At 42.3% G+C, this 26,693-nt stretch overlaps 1 protein-coding gene across 4 annotated transcripts in view; it reads right to left on the bottom strand.

The window, feature by feature from the left end:
* The window catches only part of DVL1 (dishevelled segment polarity protein 1), a 48,281-nt gene that overhangs the window by 5,180 nt on the left and 16,408 nt on the right, over positions 1 to 26,693 (bottom strand). For 2 of the 4 annotated variants that reach the window (XM_063176830.1, XM_063176832.1), the window contains 12 exons: positions 23,435 to 23,556; positions 20,811 to 20,923; positions 15,992 to 16,130; positions 10,322 to 10,415; positions 9,307 to 9,376; positions 8,537 to 8,676; positions 8,163 to 8,239; positions 7,593 to 7,660; positions 5,928 to 6,077; positions 3,245 to 3,376; positions 2,597 to 2,764; positions 2,034 to 2,240 (listed from right to left, as the gene is read on the bottom strand). In XM_063176830.1, the coding sequence (XP_063032900.1) occupies positions 2,034 to 2,240; positions 2,597 to 2,764; positions 3,245 to 3,376; positions 5,928 to 6,077; positions 7,593 to 7,660; positions 8,163 to 8,239; positions 8,537 to 8,676; positions 9,307 to 9,376; positions 10,322 to 10,415; positions 15,992 to 16,130; positions 20,811 to 20,923; positions 23,435 to 23,556 (1,480 nt within the window). Of the gene's footprint in view, positions 1 to 962; positions 1,010 to 2,033; positions 2,241 to 2,596; positions 2,765 to 3,244; positions 3,377 to 5,927; positions 6,078 to 7,592; positions 7,661 to 8,162; positions 8,240 to 8,536; positions 8,677 to 9,306; positions 9,377 to 10,321; positions 10,416 to 15,991; positions 16,131 to 20,810; positions 20,924 to 23,434; positions 23,557 to 26,693 lie in introns of all 4 variants that reach the window. The other 2 variants (XM_063176833.1, XM_063176831.1) reach the window with 2 other exon arrangements.

Here is a 26,693-nt window from a genome sequence, read left to right as displayed (position 1 = left end):
AAAAACAAGCTTTACTAAACTTCCAAAATTGTTTTTTTATGGAAGCTGAAGGTCTTGCTCTGTTCCCATGACAGACAGATTAGGAGACAGTCCCAAGCTAATTATTTTTTTAAAAATCCAGCTAATCAATCTAAGGAATATCCCATTGAATTCCTGCACGTTAGTGCGGGATGGACTTCCCAAAAAGGATCCCCAGTCAGCAGAACAAGGGACCAGCTTTTGAGTTTAAGTAAGTCACAGAAATGGGAAAAAGAGAATTATTTTGGGCTGCTCCTTGAATTACAGATCACTTTCTGCCCATCACTTTCTGCTGCTCCAGCTGATTGGAGAAATGGGAAACCACACTGGATTTTGGGGGGAAAGGCTGCATTTTCTGCAGAGTGCCAGAGATATGGAAAACAGACCACAAAACCATTGGATTTTAAGTGACTATTCCAAGCCTGGGTCTCTGCAGTGGTATTTGCTGATTGTTATGATTTAATAGTGCAGATAAATGAGAGAGGACACAAACCCCCAAATTTAGCACTATTTTAAGAGTGAGCAGTGCAGCCTTGTGCTCCAGCATTCCCAACCCCTGCCTGAGCCACCTGGCCACCAGGATTTTTATTTAAAGATTAAAGGCCACCAATTAATGGGCAGTGCAAGGACACTGGCAGAGAAATCCAGTCCAGAGAGGTGACACCATAATAAATTTGGATTATTTACTTTCTAAAGAGCCTGGGGATGGGGTTTTCCCAGCTGATTCTCTCCCCTCTGAGCTGCTGCAGCACAGTCCCACAGGTTGATATGCCAATGTCACATCACTGTGCACTGAGACAGGTCGAGCGTCCAAGACAATTCAAAATAAAAATAGAATTTCAAATTAGGAAAAAACCAAACCAAAATACAGCTAAACATTTGGGGTCATGAGAATCTAAAAATGATCATGCTGTGAATTCATCATGGAGGGATTTGAGGCTTACCAATCCCCTAGAGTCAGCCATTCCTCTAGGAATCCTTCAGTCTAATGCTTGCTCAGGACAAAACAAGGGAATAACAGTTACAAAGCAAGAAAACAGCACAGAAATTGGTTTCCACCAGGAAAAGCGTGGAAACCTTTCAGAGCTGAACACCCTGGCACTTTTTGGGAGTGCCACCTTTCCTTTCCTAATCCAGCACCAGGGAGAGAATTCCTACTGCTCACAGAAGCAGCTGCCAAAAAACCACCCCCACTTTCTGTCCAGGGCAGTTTCTAGTTCTAAAGCCTCTGGGAGATTCCTCATGGATATTTCTTATTTTGGTATACGGTGACATGCAGCTGGTCTAAAATCCCCTGTTATGAAACCCTTTTGTGCCATTTTGTAAAATCTGACTGGCTGTGGTGAATAGGCATAAGTGACATCCAATTTATTGGATGTTCACTGAAAAAACACAAGGAATCCTCACCCCTTCTTTACTGGCAGCATTTCCAAAAGCAAAACTCACTCTGGGAGTGGTTTAAAATGAAATAAAAATTAAAAAATAGCATCTCTACAGCAAGAAAAAGACGTGATTTAATTTACTAAGGTTAAAATGAATTTAGGGCAGAAAAGGAGGAGGGCAGGTCTTTAATCCATGCAGAATTCTCTTCCTGTCCCTGTCACACATGCCAGCAGAGACTCTCCTCCCTAGGAGCAGTGTTTCAGCCCTGGAAAGCCATGGCTGGCCACCTCCCACTTACAAAAAACGTGATTTTCCTTTTGTGCTGAGCACTGACCTGCAAGCCAAGAGCACCTTGGTTCTAACCCCTGTCCCAGCAACACAGAAATTGCCTCAATTCCAGCAACACCAACCCCACTGCTGGCAATCCCTGCCTGGGTTAAACCTGGCACTTCCCACAGAGAGCTGAAAGCCAAACCCCCTCCTCCAGAGCCACAAACACCTTTAATTCATTGCACAAAATCCATGCAGGGAGCAAAAAAACCACAAGACAAGCATGGAGAGCACTGAGGACCTCAAGCAGATGGTGGGGAACAATGAGAGCTGTGGGATAAAACCCTTTTAGCCCAGCTTACCTTCACTTTGCTGGCTGCCTGCACTGCCACTGCCATAGCTAAAACCAGGATCTTGGTAGGCTGGGGGGAAACAAGGAGGGGGCAGAGGGTACTGGTAGGGATATCCTTGGCCCAAGGGCCAGGGAGCAGCAGGGTGTGGGAGAGGAGCCAGGGTGTCCTGGTCAGAGGCGCCACTGGAACCGTTGTTGAGGTTCAGTGCAGCCAGATCTGGGAAAGAAAAAAGGGGAAAAATTCTTACTCAGCAGGTAAAATGATCACTGTGAATTTATTTATGGGGGTTTTTGAAGCTTAGCAATGCCTTGGAATCAGCCTTCTCACACAGCAGGGAGAGGGAAGGGAAGGGTGAGGACACGGTGTGTTCCTGAGGCCTCACAGCTTCTCAGGAGAAAAAAATCCTAATAAAAGAATTTTTCAGAAAATATCACGGCTACACTGAACAGCTCCAGAGCTCTGCCACCCTCATGGAAATCCCTCTTTGTGAGGACACACAAGGGGACAATGGACACCCTCAAGGCACAGAAATGACATGGGGCCAGCTCTGTCCTTCCCAGCTGGGGACTTACTGCCACAGAGGTCTCCGAAGACATAGTAGCACTGCTCTGAGAAGGTGATTTTGTTCACAGTGTGCCTGAGGTAGCCGTGTTTCAGCATGGAGCTGGCGTATTTCCGTGCCTCCCGGCGGTCCTTGAAGCCCTCCACATGTGTGTAAAGCCAGTCCACCACGTCTGCTCCTGAAATGGGGACAGTAAGGGGAGACACGGGGTCATCTCAGCTACATTGTGCCAGGTGAACCTAAAATGAAATTATCCGAGCCAGCTGGACTTCTACAGTGGGATAGCCTCAGCCAAATTGTACCAGTTGAACACCTAAAATTGGAATTATCTGAGCCAAACTGTGCCAGCTGAACACCTACAGTGAAATCATCTGAACCAAACTGTGCCAGCTGAACCTAAAATCAGATTATCTGAGCCAAACTGGGCCAGCTGAACATCTAAAGTGGGATTATCTGAGCCAAATTGTGCCAGCTGAGCCTTAAATGGGGTAACCTGAGCCAAACTGTGCCATTTGAACACCTGCATGGACACGAGTTATTTCCTGCCCATAAACGGAATATAAGAGGTCAAAGACATGAAAAAAAAGCTCATTAAAAGGTAGTTTTTTAATTAAATCAATGGGTTTTTTCCCTCTCAGCATTTCTGGGGTCTACTTACCTATCACTGCATTGGAGATGGTGATTTTTAACCACATCCTGTCCCGAATTTCAAGGCCTGAGTCTGGCAGCTGCATGACCTTGACAATAGTAGCCATGTCACTCTTCACAGTTAAGGGAGAGTCTTCTAATTCTGAAAGGAAGAGAGACCACAGGCTGCTGTGAAATGAACTCAGCCTGAAGGAACTTCTCAGCTACAAGTTTGGATGAAATAAAAATACAGTTTTACCAACAGATGCAAAAAAATAAATAAAATAAAATTGAAAAATAAAATTTAATAAAATAAATACAATACAATAAAATAGAAAATTAATAAAAATTAAAATAAAAATAAAATAAAACCAATAAAATACAATTAAATTAAAAACTGAAATAAAAATAATAAAAGAAAAATTAAAATAAATTAAAAGGAAATAAATAAAAATAATAAAAATTAAAATACAATATAAAATAAAATAAAAATTAAAATAGAGTTTAAAAAAGAAAATGAAATAAATACAATAAAAATGAAATAAATAAAAGTAATAAAAAAATTAAAATACAATTTTAAAAATAAAATGAAATAAAATAAATACAATAAAATACAGTACAATAAAATAAAAATAAAATAAAAATATTAAAATGTAATTTTAAAAATAAAATGAAATACATATAAAAAATAAAAGTAATAAAATAAAAATTAAAATAAAATTTTAAAAAGTAAAATAAAGTAAAGTAAGTAAAATAAAATAAAGACAAAGATTCCCAAATGCACCCTCATCCACAGAGTGAATTACAGCATTTGCAGCAATTTTGGGCTCAAGGCCACCAGTTTAGATTTTGGGCTCAAAGCCATCAGTTTAGTGACAGAAATTCTGAGTCCCCACATTCTGGCTTCCCAAAGCAGCTGCAGGATCCTCTCTGCATCCAGATAGGCAGGAAAGGAAACCCAAGGGTTTTTGTGATCCTTCATTTTCCACTTCAATTTCCCAGGAACTCTGGGGGACAAGTTTTTGGGGTTTGCTCTTTTGGGATTCCCTGTCAGGAGCAGCTCCCATCTCCATGCAGAAAGGGTGACCATGGTCAATCCATGTCCAGTTTTTTATTTAAAGATCTGGAAATTCATGAGGAAAATTAAATTATAAAAGAAATCTTCCCTTCTCAGAAGAAATCAGGGATTTTCTTACAAAAACCCTTCCCAGGGTCCCCTCACAATCCACTCCTCCCAGGATTGCTTTGCCCTCAATTTTTTTTGTGGAGCACTTTAAAAAAACTCCCAAATGCCTCCCCAGCCATTCACAGTTCACATCATTACAGGCAGAACTGGATCCCCAGAGGTTTCACACTTTCCTCATCATTTTTTACAATAAAATAAGAACAAGGTTGAATTTGTCAAATTCTCTGTCTTGTCCCATTTTCCAGCCCTAGAAAATTCATTTTTATCTCTGTTTGTAGGCCATACCCTTCTCTAGCAGGAATTCCAGAACCCTCCTCCCCTCCCAGTTCCCCACATCACCCACCTTTCAAAAGCAATTTTGTCCTTTTCCAGCCACCCAAAATTTTGGACAAAAAAAGGTACAGCAAACATGAAACAATGAAAACTGAAAATGTTTCTTTCCATACATGCACTGCCAATATGCATGAAAACATCCCAGACCAGCTCTGCATGCAGCTTCAATACTTACAAACCTCAAATAAACACCAAAACTTTGCTTTTGCTTTAAGTTAGTTTGGTTAGTGGCAAAAAGCAACATGTCTTGGGAAAAAAACTACACTAACAAACTAATATTGGGGAGCAATAAATTCTATTTTCTTGGACACCTGAGATCTGCATATGAACAGAAAATTGGTATTTTTAAAGTTCTGGCTGCTGTACAAATATGGCAAATTCTGAGATGCATCTGAAATGCTCCCATTTTGGGCATAAAAGAAGGCCATAGGAATATCAGGGAAGGATTTCCCATAAGAAAGCACTGACATTATTGTTGAAATTTATTAAAAACCAAGTAAATGCAAGAAGACAGCTCTCCCATTCACCTGAGTGGATAAACCTGAACCTATCTTTAAAATCTAACCTCTTGGTTTCATGGATATGGCTGTTTCAGACTGCCAAACCAGGAAACAGGTTGAAATCTAATCGTAATTTTATGTTTGATGTTAAATTTAGTTTTAGCTTGCTCAATAAATTCTAGGAATATAAAGAAGAACAAAAAAAACGATTTAAAAATATAAAAGAAGGCGATGTGAATATCAGGGAAGGATTTCCCAAGGGAAATATTGACGTTATTGTTGAAATTTATTAAAAACCAACTAAATGCAAGAAGGGAGTCTCCCATCTACATGAGTGGAAAAACCTGAACTTATCAAAAGTATAAAAGAAGGCCATGTGAATATCAGAGAAGGATTTCCCAAGTGAAACGTGAACATTATTGTTGAAATTTATTACAAACCAACAAAATGTGCACCTGAGTGGAAAAACCTGAACCTACCACTAAAATCCACCAGCAACCACTTTTCCTTGAGACAAAACCCTGACCAAACACCTCCACATCAACCTCCAACCTTCACCAAAAGTTCTCCTGCTTTCCCCAAGTGTGAGAAACCACTCAAGGCCTGGCTGGCGCTGCCGCTGTCACCGTGCCCGTGGCCGGGCCCTGGTGGCCCCGAGCAGCCCCCTGCCCTGGGCTGGCCAGGGGGTGACTTACTTTCCGACTCGGGAATTGAGCTTGTTAGTGAGGAGCTGGTAGATGTGGTGATGCTCATGGAGGGGCTCATACCGTAACGGGGGTACGCTCCCGTCATGGCCGTGGTATGAGAGATCCACGCCGCGGGGTCGATTGGCCGCACCGGCTCAGCTGCGAGCAAAAGGGACAGGAAACAGGGTCAAGATTTTCAGGAAACACCAAGATTTTGAGAGATCTGAGGGGTTTTACTGTGTTTTCTTGTGGTTTTTCTGGTTTTCTGAACGTTCCACATGAGTGAGACCCCACAGATGGTACCACCACAAAGGGACAGCAAACAGGGTCAGAAATGCAGCAAACATCAAGATTTTGAAAGATCTGAGGGGTTTTATTATGTTTTCTTGTTGTTTCTTTGGCTTTCTGAGGGGTTCGCGTGAGTGAGGTACCATAGTTGGCACCACCACAAAGGAACAGAAAATGGGGTCAAGATTTATAGGAAACGCTGAGGTTTTGAGAGATATGAGGGGTTTTATCGTGTTTTCTTGTTGTTCCTTTGGTTTTCTGAGGGGTTTGTGTGAGTGAGGTGCCGTAGTCAGCACCAATCCAAAGGCCCTGAAAATGGGGTGAAAACTTTCAGCAAACACCAAGGTTTTGAAAGACCTGAGGGGTTTTATCATGTTTTCTTGCAGTTTCTCTGGTTTCCTTGTTGTTTCCCTCGTTTTCTGAGGGTTTTGTGTGAGTGAGGTGCCATAGTTGGCATGACCACAAGGGTACAGAAAAAAGGCTCAAGATTTGCAGGAGCCACCAAAGTTTTGAGAGATCTAAGGGGTTTTCTTTCAGTTACACTAGTTTTCTGAGGGTTTCATATGAGTGAGGTGCCATAGTTGGCATCTCACTCAAGGGTACAGGAAACAGGCTCAAGATTTTCAGGAAACACCAAGATTTTGAAAGATCTGAGGGGTTTTATCATTTTTTCTTGTTGTTTCTCTAGTTTTCTGAGGGGTTCACATGAGTGAGATCCCATAGATTGTACCACAACAAAGGGACAGAAAACAGGGTCAAAACTTGCAGCAAACACCAAGATTTTCAGAGATCTGAGAGGTTGTCTCTTGTTCTCTTGTTGTTTCTCTGGTTTTCCTAAGGGTTTCAAGAGGACTCCCACAGTCTGCACTGGTTTGTTGCATTTTTCCACCCCATCTTCACTGCCACTGTCATCTTCGGTGGACTGGGAACAAACCGATTCCAGCACCACCAGCACAGCCCTCATCAGCAGGAGGCAGCTGTGTTTGTCACATGAGCACAGATCTTCTACTGCTAATGAAAATAAGATAATTTTCATTTTTTTAATGTCTATTACTGCTGCTTCCCTCACATCTTCAAAATACTCAGTTCTCTCTAAAGATTCACTGTGAGAAAATGAGGATTTTTAACACTTGGCATAATTATTTCCAAACCTTTCATGAATTGTTAAGATCACTTCCCAGAAGTTTAGGAGATGGATCCAAAGATGTGAACCAAGAGAAAAACTCCCAGAAACTCAATGGGCAGTGGAACCCCAGGCTCCCAATACAAAAGCAAACAATTAAAGGACTGAATGCGTAGAATCTGTTAGGTGCCAAAATAGGTAAAAATATTCCAGATCTTGGGAGCTTCCCAGGAAGACAGCAAAGAGTTTAAATGTGTACTCACCCCTGGGGATGGTGAAATAACTCCTGGGAGTAGGGTCCCAGCATTTGGCTACTGTTAGGCTGATAGGTCTAGGAAGAAAGAAAACAGGTTAAGGATGATTCTTGAATTTCCTACAGAGCTGGAAATGCTACAAGAACTATTTGAAACAAATTTATTTTTATTCAACAGTTGTCAAGTACATTCTGAGAATGGTTTTGAGAAGATTTATAATACTTTAAGTATGAATGGGTTTGAGAAACTTTCTAATATTTTCAGTATGAAGCACATCAGGAGGTTCCTGGTTTTGCACAGATGATGAGCACTGGTGGTGAAATCTGTTGGATGATCAGCTCCTGAGATATTAAAATTCTCATCACATAAACAAACAGCTCTGCTGAAAGCAGGCAACTCCTCAATTCATGTTGGTTTTTTTGCCAGAACCAACCTCACCTATTCATCATTTACACTGAGAAGTTCACAGCTGAGATCAGTCATGCTGATGGATATCAGAATGTTGATTTCTCTGAGGTTTCCCAGCTCCAACAACTGCACAAGGAGGATAAACAGGAAGGCTTTTTGTGATGTGCTCACCCTGGTTTGGAGACGATTTCCCGCAGAACCCGAACGGCATCGTCATTGCTCATGTTCTCAAAATTGACATCATTCACCTGAAAAAGAGAGCAGAGGTCAGCCTTGCAGCATGAAAGTTAAAAGTTGTTTTAATTACTTCATTAATCCCCCAATTTATCTGCCTGGTCACCACTTCCATCCCACCATTTAACGGTCACCACTTCCATTCCTTTGAGATGTCGTTTCTCAGAGTGTCTCACAAAGAATCACCAATTTCAGCCATCTTTGGGCCACATTTCTCTGAGGATGAATAAATTCTGTTCCCTGCTGACTACAGCTTGTGGGGCTGGTGAGATGGCAGGGCAGAGCAGCAAGATTTGGGGACAGGGACCCACCTGCAGCAGCATGTCCCCTGGCTCGATGCGCCCGTCTGCTGCCACCGCCCCTCCCTTCATGATGGAGCCGATGTAGATGCCACCATCACCCCGGTCATTGCTCTGCCCCACAATGCTGATCCCCAGGAAGTTGTACTTTTCTAGATGGACACAAAGTAAAGGGTGGGGAAAGGGGAAAAAAAAGCAGATAAAGTGATTGGAATGATAGCAAAGAGCGAGGCTGTTTCAGCTTTGAAACATCTCAGCACATCAGCAGGGCAAGGTTTGACTTGCAATGACCTCAGGCTGCTCTAATGATGAATATTTGCCTGGCACCTTCAGGGAAAGGCTGCTAAAGACAGGATTTTTTCATCCAAGACAGTGTTACTTTAAAAAAAAAAAAAAAAAACAACAGCAAGAGGAAGAGCACTGAAAAGACTTGTCCACACCTGGAAATTAGCACTGAACACATTAGGCAACGTTTGTTCCACATGTCAGAGAGGCAGGAAGGGTTTGGTGCTGCTGAAAGGTGCTGAATTTGCTGGCAGCCCTGCACATTTCTGCCTGGCTGACACATGAAACACCGGAGCAGCAGAAATGCAAATCCCCAGTGCCTTTCTACCCCAATCCCTCACCATTAACTCCACATGCTGCAGTTCCAGCTCCTTCACTGGAAGGAACACTGATCTGCTGGTGAAAATGGCCCAGTTCCAGATTACGAATCCAGAGAAATACCAAATACATCTCTACCACTCAAAATTCATAATAAAAAACGTGGCTTGTCCTCTTACCCATGTTGAGTGTGACAGTGATGATGTTTAGGGACATGGTGGAGTCAGTGATGCTGCTGAACGAGGACGACTGCAAAACACAACAGAAAAAGTCTCAAGGTTTTAAATGGCTCAGAGTAAGAACTGCTGAGGATTAACTCATCAGGAATTAAGAGGATTCCAACTGAAAGGCAGACAGAAATTATTGAGGTTTCCTCAAAATTATGCTTCATTTAGAGACTTTAGGGAAAGAAATCTGAGCAGAGTCTGCACTTTCTCCAAAGGTCTGATCACAAAACACACAGAGCACTTTCCTATACTGAGGTTTCTCAGCTGAACTTCCCCTGGAATTATTTCTGCTTCCTGGCTGTGACTGTCAGGCAAACATCTGGATCCTAAAGAGCCCAGCAGAGTGTGAATTATTGCACCCACAGCTCCTCCCTAAAGGGAGGAGTGAACAGCACATGATCCAGCAGGAGGGGAGAGGAGAGAAACTGCCCTGCCTCCAAAATGAAATACAAAGGTGCTTAGCAAAGACCTTCTGAAACACTATCCTGTGATAAAATGTGTGTGAGGTCACTCTTTCATGTGTGGAGACTGAGATTTATGGGAGAATAAAACAGATATTTCAGGGTCTGTCTGTGGGGGTCACCCTCATCCTGCTGCCCAGGACTAGCACAGGGAAGGGCAGAGAGAAAGATTTGGGATTTCCTGTGAACTTGGATTTCTCCTCCCAGCAGGTCTCAGGGTATCTCACACCCCTTCCCACACCATAATAGAGCTTCTCCTGCAGAGATTTATCTTGGAAAAGACCAGAAATGGGATCACTGCACAGTGAAAGGAGAAAGGGACAGGTGAAAGCTTCACTCTGGAGGCGCAGAACATCAAATGCGGAGATTAAGCCCAGCCTGGAGCCACAGGGAACCTTCCCAGTGAATTCAACAGGCACAGACCCGTCCTGGATCCCTTCTGGAGTCAAGAGCTCCACTCAGAACTCCCAGTTCAGCTCCCTGGGTGCTGCTGGTGCCAGCCTTACCCTGTCAATCTGCCTCATCCTCTGTTTCCTCCTCCGGCGCTTGTGCTTGCGGATGAGGCGGGACGAGGTGCTCTGCTCCGTGGAGCTGCTCAACCTGAGGGCAAGGACAGCAAATGTTGCCCCTGAGAGGCTCTGCCACCCGCAGGAGCTGATTCCTGCAGCAGCAGGACAGGGCAAATCACACACACAGCTCAGCAGGAGATTCCAGCTCAAGGACAGCAGGGACCAGATGAATAATTTGATTATTGTTTAATTTAGCACTTGTTTTCTCCTGGCAGCAGGTCTGAGTGCAACCCATAATGCTCATTTCTGTGAGTCCTGGCATGGTGCTGAATTTTCTTCCACTGTTACCAGGAATTCAAGGCTTGAATTTAAAGAAATCAAATAGAACTTGGTAACAGGGGGACAGTGAATATGATTTATCTTCACATACTCTGTTAACTTTTAATTTGCTGTTTCTCCAGGCTCTCCAAACTTGCAGAACCTAAATGTGCCACATTTTACATATAAATCTTTAAGGTCTTTAATAAGAGTTTGGAGCATTAACCATCCTCACTTCACAGAGAACAGAATGAGACAGAAATGGATTTGCCCAAATTAATTTCAGGAGCCTGGAACAAAGCCCAGACTATTAAAATATCGCTATAACACCAGAGAGACATCTCTCCTCTATTTAATATGTAAGAATGGGAAAAACAAAAAAAGACAAGAACAACAACACCCCAAACAAACAAACAAAAAACCAAAGCAATGCTCCATCATTAACCAAGATTAAAAATTCCAACATTATACACAAAACAAACATTGCCAGGCTTTCCCCCCCAATTTCCACATCCCTGAATTCCATGTTCCAGCCACATGCAGGAATGTGACAATACCTCAAAAACTTGATGCCAGCAATTCCAAAAAGGAATTGCCCACAGGAAATCCCTCTGGCCTGAAATATTTTTATCAAGTATCAGCCCTGGAGCTGCTGCTCAGAGGGTGTGAATCTCCTGACATTCCCTTGGGCTCACACAAATATTTCAGGCATGTTAGCCTCACACACTCCTCCTTCCCCTCCCAGCAAGGGGAACTGAAGAGCCAAGAGGTGGGATTTTATTAAAAAATATCCAAAATGAGATGATTTCTGGTTGGTAAAACAGCTCACACAGCATCTGAGGTTGGGAGGTTTTGTCTTACAACAGGAAAAATATGGAGGTGTCAAACCCAGGGTTTCCAAAACCGGGTTCGTTCAATATTCATCAAAGATTGACCAAAAAACCCTCATCTTTTATTTTGCTGTCAATATTCTCCCCCTTCCTACTTCCTCTCCCATTTCCTTCTCCTCCTCTTCCCTCAGCTAAAATTTCCCACTTTAGGAGAATCTGAGGAAATCCAAGGCACTCCACAGCTGCCTGCTCCCTAAAAGTGCATTTTTCTCTCAAATTAAACCAGTAAACCCAGACTTCCTTGGCAAATCCCTGAGCTCCTGTTAGCAGGTGATAACATCTGAGAAGTGAAGTTTTTCTTGTTGTATTTTTGCCATTCTTCTCAGTATTGGGATGGAAGGATGAGAATCAGCCCCTGAGAAAAGCTCAGGTTTAGTTCAAGGGGGACACAAAATATTTCAGGGAAAAATTAAAAGTTAATTTTAAAAAAGTTAATACCAGCTGCACAAAATTGCTGATCAGAAGGCTCTGCAGGAACATTTTTATACCTATTTTCATCATCTCTCCTTGTGATTTCTGCTCAATCCACAGCCTTAACGCATCCTTGTTGAATCCTTAATATTCTGGGAGCATCTGGATGCTAAAAAGCAGCTCATACCTCCTCTAATAAGGAATATTTTGCTCTCTGAAGCATCTCCAGAAATACTGGGTAGAAGTTGTTATTATTACAATCTGATGAGCAAGACAAGATGGTAAATTTGAGCTTTTGAGACAAATAAAATGCAAAGATGAAAAATAAATCTGGAATTATCACTGCCAATTAATTTCCTGCACCAGCTACTGCTCAAAAACCCTGACTGCACTTCTAGTACAAATGTCAATAAATACCACAGAAGAGACTTTTAAAAATACTGTAATAATAATAATAATAGCAATAATTTTTTCTCCATTTTACAATTCTCAAAGGATGGGAAAAAAGGCAACATTTGTTAAAGAAAGCTTATCCACATGGCTTAAAAAGAAATTATGGTAATTTCTTAAATGAGAAATAAACAATTTTTTTGCAGTGAATTCGTTTAGCTGCATTGAACTGTGAGCTGACAATAATCCCACAGCTACAGATGTCAGATTTGTTAAACCTTTACTTTAGAGAAGACAGAAGAAACCTTTTACTGTTAAGTTCCCTACATCAATCTGTGCTCAAAATCCTACCTGCTAACAACAGAAACGTTTAATTTGTAAAAAAAATTGTTAAAAATTTGTCAAACACTTGGAAAAAAAAGGAAATAAATGACTGTGCTCCCACTGTCACTCTGCACTGTCCTGGAATGTTTGTGAACAGGTTAATTCACCAAAACATGACTTTACTCTTTAACTGAATGCAACAGAGCTTTCTTGGGCTGGGAATTACCCAGCTCTGTTCCACTGCTCTGAGTTAAAATAAAACCAAATTGAGGCAGAAAAGCATCCTCAGCTCACAAACTCTTCCCTTCCAGGACTGCAACATCCCTTCCCTCTGTTTTCCTGCCTCAGAGCCTCCTCTCTGACAGCCTCCCCACAAAGCACCACAACCCACCAGAGTCCAGGAGCCAAACTGAGCCCTCAGACCCCAGGGGATGTGTTCACCAGGGACCAAACTGACCCCTCTGTGTCCACATTGATGTGTCCCTCATGGACCAAACTGACCCCTCTGTGTCCATCAGGAACCAAACTGACCCCTCTGTGTCCACACTGATGTGTCCACCAGGAACCAAACTGACTTCTCTGTTGTCCCCAGGGGATGTGTCCACCAGGGACCAAACTGACCCCTCAGACCCCTCTGTCCCCAAGCTGGAGTGTCCCTCAGGAACCAAAGTGAGCCCTCAGACCCCTCAATCCCTAAGGGATGTGTCCACCAGGGACCAAACTCCAAACTGTCCCCTCAGACCCCTCTGTCCCCAGGGGATGTGTCCATCAGGAACCAAACTCCAAACTTTCCCCTCAGACCCTCTGTCCCCGCACTGGTGTGTCCATCAGGGACCAAACTCACCCCTCAGACCCCAGAGGATGTGTCCATCAGCTGTTAGAAACCAAACTGACCCTTCAGACCCCTCTGTCCCCAGGGGATGTGTCCCTCAGGAGCCAAACTCACCCCTCGGATCCCTCCTCTGTCCCCAGGCTGGTGGCTCCAGCAGCTCTGGAACCTTCTCCATTTGCTCTTTGCCTGATTTGCCTCTAGAGAAAACTTCTCCCTGCCAGCACCAAGTCTCCTGTGCCTGAGAACATCATCATCACCCCCGGAACACGGCAGCATACCTTGGAGCATTCCTGCAGTGGTTCTTCCTGACTAGCTGGCCTGGCAGCTCCTCCTGTGCCAAAAACTCCTGCCCAGCCTCCAGAGGGAAAGGCAGGAGCAGCAGCTTCCAAGAATCTCTTTCTTCTCAGGTCAGACTCAGGAAGTTTTATTATTATTTTATTCATACTGTGAGATTTCGCTGGGTCTGCTCTAATGTGGCCACCCTGAGCTAATCCTGCCCCACTGCATTGCTGGCTGCCATGAAAATTATTCATTTATTTACAAGAAACACAAATCACCTGCAGGGTTTTGTTGTTGTGGGCTCCAGGTTTTGGGGGAGGGCTCAAAGCCCTGAAAGCTTTGGGTGCATTCAGGGTTAAGGACCATTCCTCCATGCAGGGAAATATCCAGAAAAGTGCTTTTTTGTATCTCATCATTGAATGGTTTGGGTTGGAAGGGGCCTTAAACTCATCTTATTCCAACACCTGCCATGTGCAGGGACACTCTGCACTTCACTGGGAGTGCAAAATAAATTCTTGAAACTAATTCAGGACTAAATCTCTAATGTGGATTTTAGTTATCCTTTCAGCCCTTTGGGAACTCTCAGCCTTTAATCAGAATTGTGAGGTCTTTAAACCCTGACCAGCTGCAAGACCCAACAGATCCACCAAGATCCAAAAGCTGATCATGTTTGTAAGCACATCAAGGGGTTCAGGATCTCCAGGAGTAGTTGCTTTTTGCTGTTTTTATTAAAAATCTCATGGTTTTATCAAAATTACCACGTCCTGCCTTATTTGTTCTAGCTGCAGATCACTGTGACCCACCAGAGATCTGTCACCCTGTTGTCCTCTGACAAATCCATGCTGGATTTTCAGAGTCCACTGGGATGAACAACAGCTCTAGAGCCAGTGGCCAGGAAAATGAAGAATATTCCAGAGAATGTGGCCAGGAAAATGAAAGAAAATACTTTAGATTTGTTTTACATCCATGAAAAGAAATATTTTAAATCCATGAAATGTATTGGCTTAAAGACTTCTTAAAGAAAAACAAAAACATCTTTAGATATAACAAAGATGTCTTGAAATGAGAGGTATTTTTCAAGTAGGGAATAATTCACACACTCTGCCTACACAAAAAGAAAGAAATAATGAAGAAGCCACAAATCCATGGCAGCCTTTGCAACAGCATTAACTTTGATGAATTCCTGAACTGCTCATAGGTCTCAGAGTAGGGTATACAATTACCCAGGTATTCCTCTATAATTGAGCTCCAGTAAAGTGCACACTTATTAGGAACCTCTGCTGACAGTATTTTGTTTTAATATTCATACCACTGCTTTATAAATAGGTAGGCAGAGTGCTTTGATCTGGAAATGTGGCCATTGTTGCTATGAAAAGGAGAGAAGCAGAGCTTTTCTTTCAACAGAAGCAGTGGTTTGGACCAAATAACAGAGGTAAAGACTTCTTAAAGAAAAACAAAAATATCTTTAGATGTAACTTATAGGTATAATTCATAGAATTATATATTTGGCCCAGACCCTTGACCCAAAAACTGAGCAGTGATTCCACACAGAGATGGCACTGATGAACAACCTGTGCTCAAAGTGATGCCTCAGGCTTTGGCACTTCTGTTTTTCAGATTCTGTACTGATGCCTCAGGTTTTGGCTTTTCTATTTTTCACATTCTGTGCTGCTTTAGTGGGTGGGTCTGGGCTTCATACTGTGGGATGGTGAGCTCTGTGCACAGAGCAGGGAGACAAAACAATTCCTGCTCCAGCTGGGCACCAAGGACAAATGATCCAAATCTCAGCCCAGAGCACAAACAGCGTGGGCTGGAGAGAGAAAAACAAGGATGGGACTGCATGGGCTAAAGCTGGAATTGGACAATTCACTCCAAGATGCAAACGGAGCAGAACTGATCAAAGTGAGAGACCCCGTGCCCGGCCGTGGATTTTGGGACCATTTTGGTTCATCCTGGGTACAGCCCTGGCTGAGCTCCTGTGCTGCCCAAGGTGGATCCATTGAGGAGAAACTTTTCATAAACCCCTACTTTATTCTTTATCTAGTCTCTGTTCCTTCTCAAGGCATCAAAATCACTAAAGAAATGAAAGGAAAAAAAAACAAAAAAAAAAACCCAACCCAAAAAAACCAAACCCCCCCACCAAAAAAAAAAAAAAAAAAAAAAAAAAAAAAGAGACGAGGAGCCCAAGAGGTGCCCAGCGCTGTGTCCCTGGCAGGGCTGTACCTGCTGGTGTTGTCATCATCCTCAGAGTCGATGAAGCTGCTGGACTCCAGTTCACTGCTCAGCATGGTGGAGGAGCTGTCGTAGCCAGGGGGATGCTCCCGGTGCCTGTCCAGCTTGGGGTGCCCATTGATCCTGGGGGCTGCAGGGCACAGGAAAGGAGTGTTACAGACCAAGGGGGTATTGCAGATATTTTTGCCCCTGATGAAGTAGAGGAAATGATGAGGAGGATTCCCTTGATATCAGAAGGTTAATTAATTACTTTTTTTTACTATATTATACTACAGTATGTTTATATAATATTACATACAATATGATATTATATCATATTATATCATATCATATTATATTTACTATAATAGAGTGTTACAGCCCAGGGGGATATCATAGATATTTTTGCCCATGATGAAGTAGAGTAAATGATGAGGAGGATTCCATTGATATCAGAAGGTTAATTAATTACTTTATTATACTATATTATTCCATATTATATTAGTGTAGTATACATTATGTATTATCGTATATTATATATACTATACTATTTATTTATTATGAACATATATATGAATATATATATATATATATATATATATATATATATATAAAATATATTATTCTATATTATATTACACTATATTCCATTACATCTAAACTGAATTTGCCAAGCATTCAACTGCACTCATCTGGTGACTATCACCCAACAGTCCCCACACATGCAACTGGCCCTGACAGGCCAATGAAACAAAACTCCATCCCCCTGGGTAAACAATCTCCATCTTGCATTCTAATTTTGCACAAACACAGGCACAGCAAATGAGATAAGAACTGGTTTTCTTTGCTCTGAGGTTTAGAGAATATGAATCCCAGAAATACTCTTGGGAAGTTGTGCCTTGCTCTTCTCTGTGAAGAGAAATGTGGCTACAGTGGGGTTGTGGCACCACAGCAGGAGATGTAGGAGAGGTTTTACAGTGAATTCTTTGAGCCAGAGAGAAGTTTGAGAAGAGGATCCATGTTTATCCCCTGAAAGAATTTCCTACCAAGGTTGACATAGAAACCAAGAAAGAAAAAGGATAATTAATTGTCACTGAAGGGGTATTGAGGACAGACAAAGTGATATCAGAAGGTCTGAAAAGCACTTTATTATTAGTCATCCTGCCTTATGGGCGCATTCCTGTGCCCTGACTTGCCTTGGGACTGAAGTTCTTCGGATCCTCACACAGCCCCAGTCCCTCCACCCCAGTCAGGCCCAACATGCCTACCCCAGCTGTTTTGCAGTCCCAGCCCTCCTGCAGTCATAAATCACAGTTAAAACTCCACATATTGCAGCAGCCAGGGGAAATCTGCAGCTGCTCCTCTTCCCAAACATTTGGGGATCTGTGAGCCTGCCCACATGAAGGGTTCTCACTGGCTGCTCAAGAGTTAAACTGACCCCACAGCAAAGTGGGTGTTGAAACCTCAGCATCGACATTGACATCTGCAGACTTGTCAGGAACCCAGCAGCAGCTATAAAACATTCCTCAACATCCAAAAAAACCATACTGTCCCTTAATTACCTACCTAATTAGAGCTCCCGCAGTCCCCTTTCCCACTCCTGCTCACCAAACTGACATGGCAGCTTTGTTCCTCCCAGCCGGGGGTCCCCAGCACATGTGCCAGGCAGACCTCCCACCACCCCAATTAAGATCCTCGATCTACTTTCACTTAGTAAGAACTTTGTCAACCTCCCAAAGCAATGAGGACATTTGTTGGGAGCTCTGACATCTTGATGTTTTTTTTTCCAGATCGGTTTTCCTCGAGGTTTTCTTGATGTTTGTATCTGCAGTGTCACACAGCTCCAAAAAAGGAGTTTTATGCCATTCCTCAAGGCACCATCTTTGTGGGGATTATTTTGAAATCAGAGAATATAAAAGCACAGATGGAGATTAATTGTCTGTGCACTTAAAACAGGAATGCAATTTATGGGAAAGGGGTGGAAGAACTTAGGGATACCCCAAATCCTTTTGCATTTTCAATGGGAAGAGGTGTGAAAACACTGTCAGATCACCCAGGTGTGTCCCACACCCTCCAGCTGCAGCTGCAATCAATATTTATCACTCTGTGTGTGGAATTCAGCAAAATCAACTTTTTTGGGGTGAGTAACCCTGCAGAAATGAAGGGAAATATTCAGGCAGCTGTGCTGAACAACCCACCTGTGGTACCACACTGCTCATTATCCATGGAGAATCTGGGGAATTCTCATCACCCCAACTCCAAACCAAACCTCTGCAAGGATCTTGCTGCACTTCAAAGCTGGCAATGTTTTCCAGTAAAATTAGGAAGCAATTTTTGTAAATTAAAATGCAGAGAAGCACAAAAAAATCTTTGTTTAGGGTTGGGGTTTTCCCAACCTTCATTCTGTGGAACCTCTCAATTCCAGTGCTCTGAGCTCAGCCTGTTTGACCTGTTCAGGTTCCAGCTTAGTGTTTCTGTTCCCAAATGGCACCTTCACACCTTTTCTCACTTCACCTGTTTGAAATGAAGGCTGCAACACCCTGCTCCTGCTTTCTTGTGGAACAAGAACTGCCTTCCCTTGAGGGAACCCAGGAAAATCCTCTTTGCCAGGGTGGGTGATTCTTTGTACCAAACACTTCCAAATTGTCCAGCTGGGGTGAGCTGTTCCTGTGCCTCTGGAATAAATCCTCTGGCACAAAGCTGTGAGTAACACAGAGCTGCAGGAGATCCCTCTGCCAAGCATCAGGGCTGTCATTTGGGCATTTCAAACGAGTCCCTGCAGGAGCACATCAAACACTCTCGCTGCATTTCAGGGAGGATTTTCCCAGCACACAGCAGCTGGATCCAGGTGTCACAGCCCTTTCCCCATCCTTGTCCCCCTTCTCCAAAGGCTGTTGCCCCATTTTACATCCACACAAGACTTGCAGGTGCAAGAAAAGAGTGACCCCGTGATCATTCTTATGAAAAGGGCTTAAAATCCTTCCCAGGTTTTGGGTATTTCACTTCTTTCAGTGCAATCCAGGACACAGAGCTGAACTGTGCATTTTAGATTTGCTTTCCACTGAAAACAACACACTCCTGGTGTTGTTATTGTACTGGATGTTGTTGTTGCTAAATTTAATACTGTTATGACAACAGAAACACCATGGACATTGAATAATGTCTTAAAGCAGCTCTCCTTGCTCTATGCACACTAACAGAACTCACCTGCTGCAGGCAGAAGGCCTAAATTCAGAGAAAAGTAATGTTTGTGACTGTAGTAAGGTTCTTGCGTGGGCTTTGGTAAAAGGAGGGAAACTAATCCCATTTCATTCTCAAGGGAAATGCATGAATGGGTTTCTGACCACTACAATGCTCACACAATTCCATCCACCAACACCAGCTCTTATGCCAAAAATATCCAGAGCAAAACATGCCCTGGCACTGATTTCATGCTTAAAACAACTCCCCTTTTCACATTCTTCCTGTAACAAGTTTTTAATCAACACTGTGAGAGGATTCTGCCTCTTTCTGTCAGTTTCCAAAGGAATATGCAGTCAGGATCATGCACAGACAGCTCTGCTCCTCCCACTGAGGGATTTCCATTCACTCCTCATCAGTGACCCTCTGGAAGGGTTAAACGAACAGAATCCCTCAGTAGAAATCTGATTTCTAACTGGAGGCAAATGCTTTGGTGGGTGGAGCTGTGAATAAAGGCTGTGATGGCATTTCTTGGGCCCAAGTATTCCAAATTCTGCACCATTTTAAACACAATGGGTGGCACCTATTAATTCTTAATTAAGCCTGGAAATTCTTGTCTGGCAATGAATGAAAAACCCAAGCTTCCTTTGATGTACAGACCAGAGGCAAGAGATGGAGTTCTGCATTTTATACGTGCACTTTGGGTGCATTTAGGTATAAAAAAAGATCTTCAGAGCCTCTGTTACACCAGCAGAAAACACCACAGCTGATCCAAACCTTGAGAAATCAACAGCCAAGCCATTCATCTTCTCATGCTACACAAAGTTCTGCACATTGTCAAAAACAATCTCTCTGCCACTTCACTGTGGAGTGTTTCTGGCAAAAACGATGAGCTTCAAAGAGTTTCAGAGCAATTATCAAATTATTGCATTAAAATAATAATGAAGACTCCCTGAAAGCTGGCAGGAATGCAGCCAGGAGTCTTTGGGGAGGAGGAGGAGGAGTGTCACTGTGATATTTTCTGAAAAATCCCTTCACCGGGATTTCTTCTCCTGGGAAGCTGAGAAGCCTCAGAGAAAAAAAGTAAATAATAATTATCTGATTGCTTCTCCTGTGTTTGCTGCTTTGGGATGTGGCTGGAGATCCTTTACCAACAGGTGCATGTTTTATTGGTTTCATTGAATTGTTTTTAATTAATGACCAATCACCATCACCTGTGTCAGAATTTGAGGAGTCAGCAATGAGTTTTTATTATTCATTCTTGCTAAACCTTCTGTCTGTATCCTTTCTGTATTCTTTAGTATAGTTTTAGTATAGTATAATATAGTATAGCATAATATCATATAACGTAACATCATTAATATAAGAGAATATGTAATATAAAATAAAATATTATATAATATAAAATAAAAGAGTATATAAGAGAATAGAATAGAATATAGAATAGAGAATAGACTATATCATATCATATGTTATTTAACATCATATCATATCATATCATATCATATCATAATAAATCAGCCTTCTGAGAACACAGAGTCAGATTCTCTTCTCTCACCTCATCCTGGGGACCCTCACAAACCCCACAGAGGAGCTGCTGCTCTGGGAGCCGTGAGGAAGATGAGGGAGGGGAGGATGAGGAGGCACTCACCATCCTCGTGGCTCTCGCGGTTCCTGCGCCGGTGCCGCTCACGCCGATGGCTGAGCACGGACTCGGTTCCTGTCTCGTTGTCCAGGCCATCCCTGCTGCTGGCAGCGTTGGGGCTGGCACAGAGCACAGGGGGACAATCACTGCGTTATTCTGCTGGTCCCCTTCCCACCCAGGCAGCTCCAGCCAGGAGCAGCTTGGGGCAGAGGGGACAGAACTGCTGAGGGTGAGCGCTGCACGCTGGCCCAGGCTGATGGGACACCCCAAAAACACCTCAGGGGGGAAAGAGAACCTAAAAACACCTCAAGGGGGAAAAGAGAACCCAAAAAACACCTGAGAGTGAAAAGACAACCCAAAACCACCTGAGAGGTGAAAAATAAAAAAAACAAAACCACCTGAGGGGTGAAAAGAGAACCCCAAAGCACCTGAGGGTGAAGCTATTTCCCCATTTCAGAACTCCTGCCCACCCCCCTCCCTGAGCACAGATGTGATGGGTGACGTGCCCACCACAGCCATGAGGACATCAAGGCTGTCCTTCAGGAAAACATCTGGGGGCACATTTTAATCCCTACCAAGGGAACATATTTTACTCCCTACCAAAATGCCAGGGGGATTTCAGTGCTGCCACACAGATTTTTTAACATTTCTTGTTGAGTGCAGCACAGCTGGCAAAGGGAAGAGGTGACATGCATGTGGCTCAGGTCACTCTTGTCCATCCCAGCAGCTCCATCTGCTGACTCCTGCTCAGGATCCTCACTCAAACCAGCCTCTAAAATGGGATTTACACCATTAAAAAGGGTGCAAAAATAAAAAAAAAAAGCTGCCTTTTCCCCCAGTGCTGAGCCAAATAATTTAGTAAATAAATTAATTATTAAATTAAATTCTTTAATAATTATTAAATTATTTTATATAATATAAATATTATACATTACATTATATGTAATATATTATATATTACATTGTATAATACATAACATGTAATATATAATATATATTTTATAATATATAAATGTTCTATCTAATTAATTATTTCTATATATATTGATTTCATTCAATGGTGAAGCAAAAATTGAAGGGGAAAAAACCAAAAAAACAAAGCAGGAGGACCAGTAGGGCATTAGACCCACAAACCTCGTGCCTAATTATCAGCTAATTATCTTTTTAAACAAAGCTGGTGCTTGCAGCTGTGCCAGGCAGGTTTAGGCCAGGAAAGACAAAAGCCTGGTTTTATTTTCTGGCCAGATCAGAACACAGGAGGGCAGCACAGCCCTATCAAGGCACTGCCAGGATTTCCCAGCATTTCTTGTCCGCTAAAAGGTTTATTTTAAAAAGACTCATAACATTGACAGCTCTTCCAGGCAACATCCATCCCCCCCAAAAAAAAAAAAATTGAAAAAAAGGCAAATCCAGGCCATATTTCCTTCTCCAAACACAGCCTAAGAGCACAAGGCTCTGCTTTAAATCCCCCTGGTGGAAAGAGGAATTTTTTCCTGGTGGAAATTCCCTGGAAAATGAAGATATCTAAGGATCAGGAAGAGGAAATAAGAATATCAAAGCAGATATTCCCAGCCACAGCTGAGGCTGGCAGCCTCTGGATGGCCATGGAATTGTAATTATTATTCCTGGTGGAAATTCTCCCTGCTGCCAGCAGCCTTCAGCTGCCTCTGCAGCCTCCCTAATCACACAGAACACACTAATCACTGCAAAAAGCATTTTGGGCTCCCTCCCTACTTAACTCATCCACAACAGGCTGGAAAATGAGATATTTTGGATAAATATTTCACTCTCCACAATGACAGAGGGTTTTCAGTCCCATCTCCCTTTTAACTCGTCAATATTTGAGTTTTATGATCACAACAACAAACAGCTGGATTGCAGCAGGAAGGGAAATGAGGGTGAGAAATAGATGGGAAAGATAATTTGATAAATCAATGGGAATTACTGGAATGATGGGGGCTGAGAAAATGAGATATTTTGGATAAATATTTCATATGAAATAAATATTCACTGTAACAATGACAGGGGGCTTTCAGTCCCATCCCCCTTTTAATTCCTCAATATTTAATTTTTATTACCACAACAACAAACAGCTAGCTTGCAGCAGGAAGGGAAATGAGGGCGAGAGATAGGAATAAGAATTTCACAAACAAATGTAAATTACTGGAATGATGGGGGCTGGAAAAATGAAATATTTTGGATAAATATTCACTCTATCAATGACAGGGTTTTTTCAGTCCCATCCCCCTTTAAATTCCTCAATATTTAATTTTTATAAAAATCAAACAGTTGCCTTGCAGCAGGAAGGGAAATGAGGGTGAGAAATAGATGGAATAAATCAATAATAAATCAATGAGAATTTCGGTTTACTGGAATGATGTGGGCCAGGAAAATGAGATATTTTGGACAAATATCTCATATTGGATAAATATTTTAGATAAATATTTCACTCTAAGAATGAAAGGGGTTTTTCAGGCCCCTTTTTATTCCTCGATATTTGATTTTTATAACCACAGAAACAAACAGCTGGCTTGGAGCAGGAAGGGAAATGAGGGTGAGAAATAGATGGGAATGAGAATTTGATAAATCAATTTGCTAAAGGAGAATCTGATGAATAAATTGGGGCTTACTGGAAGGAGGGGGGCCGGGAGTCTCCGATGCCTCCTGTCCTCTCCAGGGCTGGGGGCAGCTCCACGTGGCTCTCGGTGCATTGGGAGCCTGTGTCAGAGTGGGAGCTCTCAGCCAGGACCAGCTGCCAACAGAAAAAAAAAAAAAAAACAGAATTACACAAAATTACATCCTCAAAATCCCACCAGCTTCTCGAAGTGTACAGCCAAATTTCCAGGATCTGAGGGGAAGTGCAGGGATTCCTGCCAAACCTGCAGAAAAACAGGTTAAATTCAGCTTAAATTCAGGTTCCACGTGAAAACATCAGTCTGGATAGGCACAGAATTCCTGCAAGCACCAGGAATTCTTCTGTGGTGTACTTGGGAATTATCCTAAATCCCTTATCTCAAATCTCATCTGGCGAAATATTGATTAATTTATCAGCAGCAAAAGTACAATATTGAAACTCCCACTGAGGAACAGCAGCAGCTCTTGGTGTATCTCTGGGCTCAGGGAGAGCCTCGTGAGGGATTGATCCCAGGTGATGCCTCAGGTTTTGGCTTTTCTATTTTTCACATTCTGTGCTGCTTTAGTGGGTGGGTCTGGGCTTCATACTGTGGGATGGTGAGCTCTGTGCACAGAGCAGGGAGACAAAACAATTCCTGCTCCAGCTGGGCACCAAGGACAAATGATCCAAATCTCAGCCCAGAGCACAAACAGCGTGGGCTGGAGAGAGAAAAACAAGGATGGGACTGCATGGGCTAAAGCTGGAATTGGACAATTCACTCCAAGATGCCAGTGGACTAAAACATTTTTTGTGACTGATCATCCATTTTTTGGGACCATTTTGGTTCATTCTGGGTTCATTTTGGGACCATTTTGGTTCATCTTGGTGCAGCCCTGGCTGGGCTCTTGTGCTGCCCAAGGTGGATCCATTGAGGAGAAACTTGTCATAAATCCCTGCTTTATTCTTTAACTCTGCTCTAGCTCAGCCTTCCCAAGGCATCCCAGTGACTAAAGAAATAGCCAAAAGAGCCATTTATATTTTTGACAGCAACTTCCCAACAGCCACATTCATCTCTGAGCTGGAAATAATTATTTCCCATCAAGTCAGAGGCAGCTCAAATCCTAAGTCAAAGCTTCCGAGCTGTGCCCCATTATCCACACAAGGCTGCTCCCAAAGGAGCAATTGCAGAACTGGAATTGCAAAAAAATTCCTGTGCTCCACCAGGAATTCCCTCAAAGGCACCAGGACTCCCCAGCTCTGCTAAAACCTCATCAGCAAAAGGATTTTATTTGAGCAAGGAGAAATTGTCCATGCTGAGATGAGGCTTGGGATGAGTGAGGGTTTATATAAACTGCGAAGAGACTGGCCCTGAAATCAGCTCATTTCATCCAAGATTCTGCTCCAGGGGATTTTTATTCCCTGCTTCAGCACTGAGCATTTTTATTTTTTCATTTCCCTGCCCTGAAGCTCCTGTGCTGCCCTTGTCAAATGGTTCTGCCCCACCACGGAGTTCATTATAACTGCAAATAGAGGCTAGAAAAAGCTGATGTACAAACAGGACAAGAATTATCCGCTGGCACCCAGATAATGGGGAGGAAAAAGCAGGGAAAACCTCCCAGAAAGCAGTGACATCACTGCCAGCCAATGGGGAACTGCACATTCTCAGCAGCCAGGCAAGGAATTGTTCCCAGATGTTGCAAATCCTTCCAAAAAAACAGGGATAACAGAGCTGGCAGCAGTCACAAACCAATTCCTGCCACACTCCCAGCTTCCACCATTCCACTTTTCCCCAAGAGAACAGAAAAACAATTTATTGTAAAAAAATATTTTCTTCCACTTTTTTTTTTTTTCAAATTGCCCAGTTAAGGCCCAAAAATAAAAAGGCAAAAAGCAAAAATGGCATTAATAATTTCATTCAGCTAAGAAGTCCCAGAAAACTCCAAACAAATCATTCTCAGAGAAAAATTACATTTTGTGTTGTATGTTAGAAAAACAGGACAAATATCAGCTATTTCTGGCAGAAGATGTGTTTGTGTAAATGCATTTACTGTAAATAAGAATTCTGACACACAATTAATGATAGCCTCTGTATTGTCAAAAAACTAAAGATCACCCAGTTTAAAAGGAAAAAAAAGGATTTTTAAAGGATTTAAAAGAATTCCTTGCAAACGAATCTAGGAAAGAGCAGCTCTGCCCCAAATTATTTCATGCTTAAAAAACACCACCACAACAACAACAAAACCAGCAAAAAAAACCCCAAAACCACACAAGAAAAAACAAAAATGGAAAAAACAAACCCAGGCTGAAATCAAAGGAAGGAGATCTGAGCTGTGGAGGAGGAAAACAAGCAGGACATAAGAGGGCTGGGGAGGAAGTTGAAATAGCTAATTAGCAGCAGGGATTTTAATTCACCACTAATCCAGACCTGCAGATCCTCCCTGGAATATTTTCCCCTATGGAAATCAGTCCTGCAGATGACACCCAGATCAAAGTTCCCACCTCTGACAAACAGAAGGATTCAAATGGGATTAAAAAAGATGAAAATCTCACATTTCCCCACGTCAGTCCTGGTGGAAACTTCAAAGTAGCCACGGGCTCAGTCAGGAGGGAGAGGTGGGAGGAAGAAGAGGATCAGCTGTGCTGGGTACACTGAATTTTCCCATTTCTACATTTAGCGCTGGGGCTGTGAAACTCACTGCAGTCACTTCCAGGAGCACAGCAATCTGATTTTTCCCATTTTTACACAAGTGCTGGGGCTGTGTACATTGAGGGGTTTTTTACATTTTTACACGTGTGCTGGGGCTGTGAAACATGCTGCAGTGATTTCCAGGACCACAAAATCCTTACAGATGGGTTTGTGCAAGAATCCCAACTGTCTCCCAGCAGCTGACGCACATTTCATAGCACTGGGGACAAAGAAAGCTCAGACCCATTAAAAAAAAACAAAACCAAAAAACAACAGATTAGTAAATAACCCTGGCTGAAACACACAAAAAAAAAAGTGTGTGTGCATATATAATTATATATCCATATATAATATTTAAAAATTATATACATATAAAATTTTATCTATAATTATATATACATATAAATATATACTAATTTTATTTATATATAATTATAATTAATGTAATATATTCTATATTATTTGTATTATTGTATTTTCTATATAATGATATATATTAAAATATATAAAAGAATATATTGAAAGTTTATATGTTTTATATATATTTTTATATATGATATATAATATATATCATGTATAATATTATACC

This window comes from Melospiza melodia, chromosome 26 (assembly GCF_035770615.1).
Source record: "Melospiza melodia melodia isolate bMelMel2 chromosome 26, bMelMel2.pri, whole genome shotgun sequence".
NCBI lineage: Eukaryota > Metazoa > Chordata > Aves > Passeriformes > Passerellidae > Melospiza > Melospiza melodia.
Note: the sequence above shows the minus strand (reverse complement) of the source record. Positions and strands in the feature narration are given on the sequence as shown.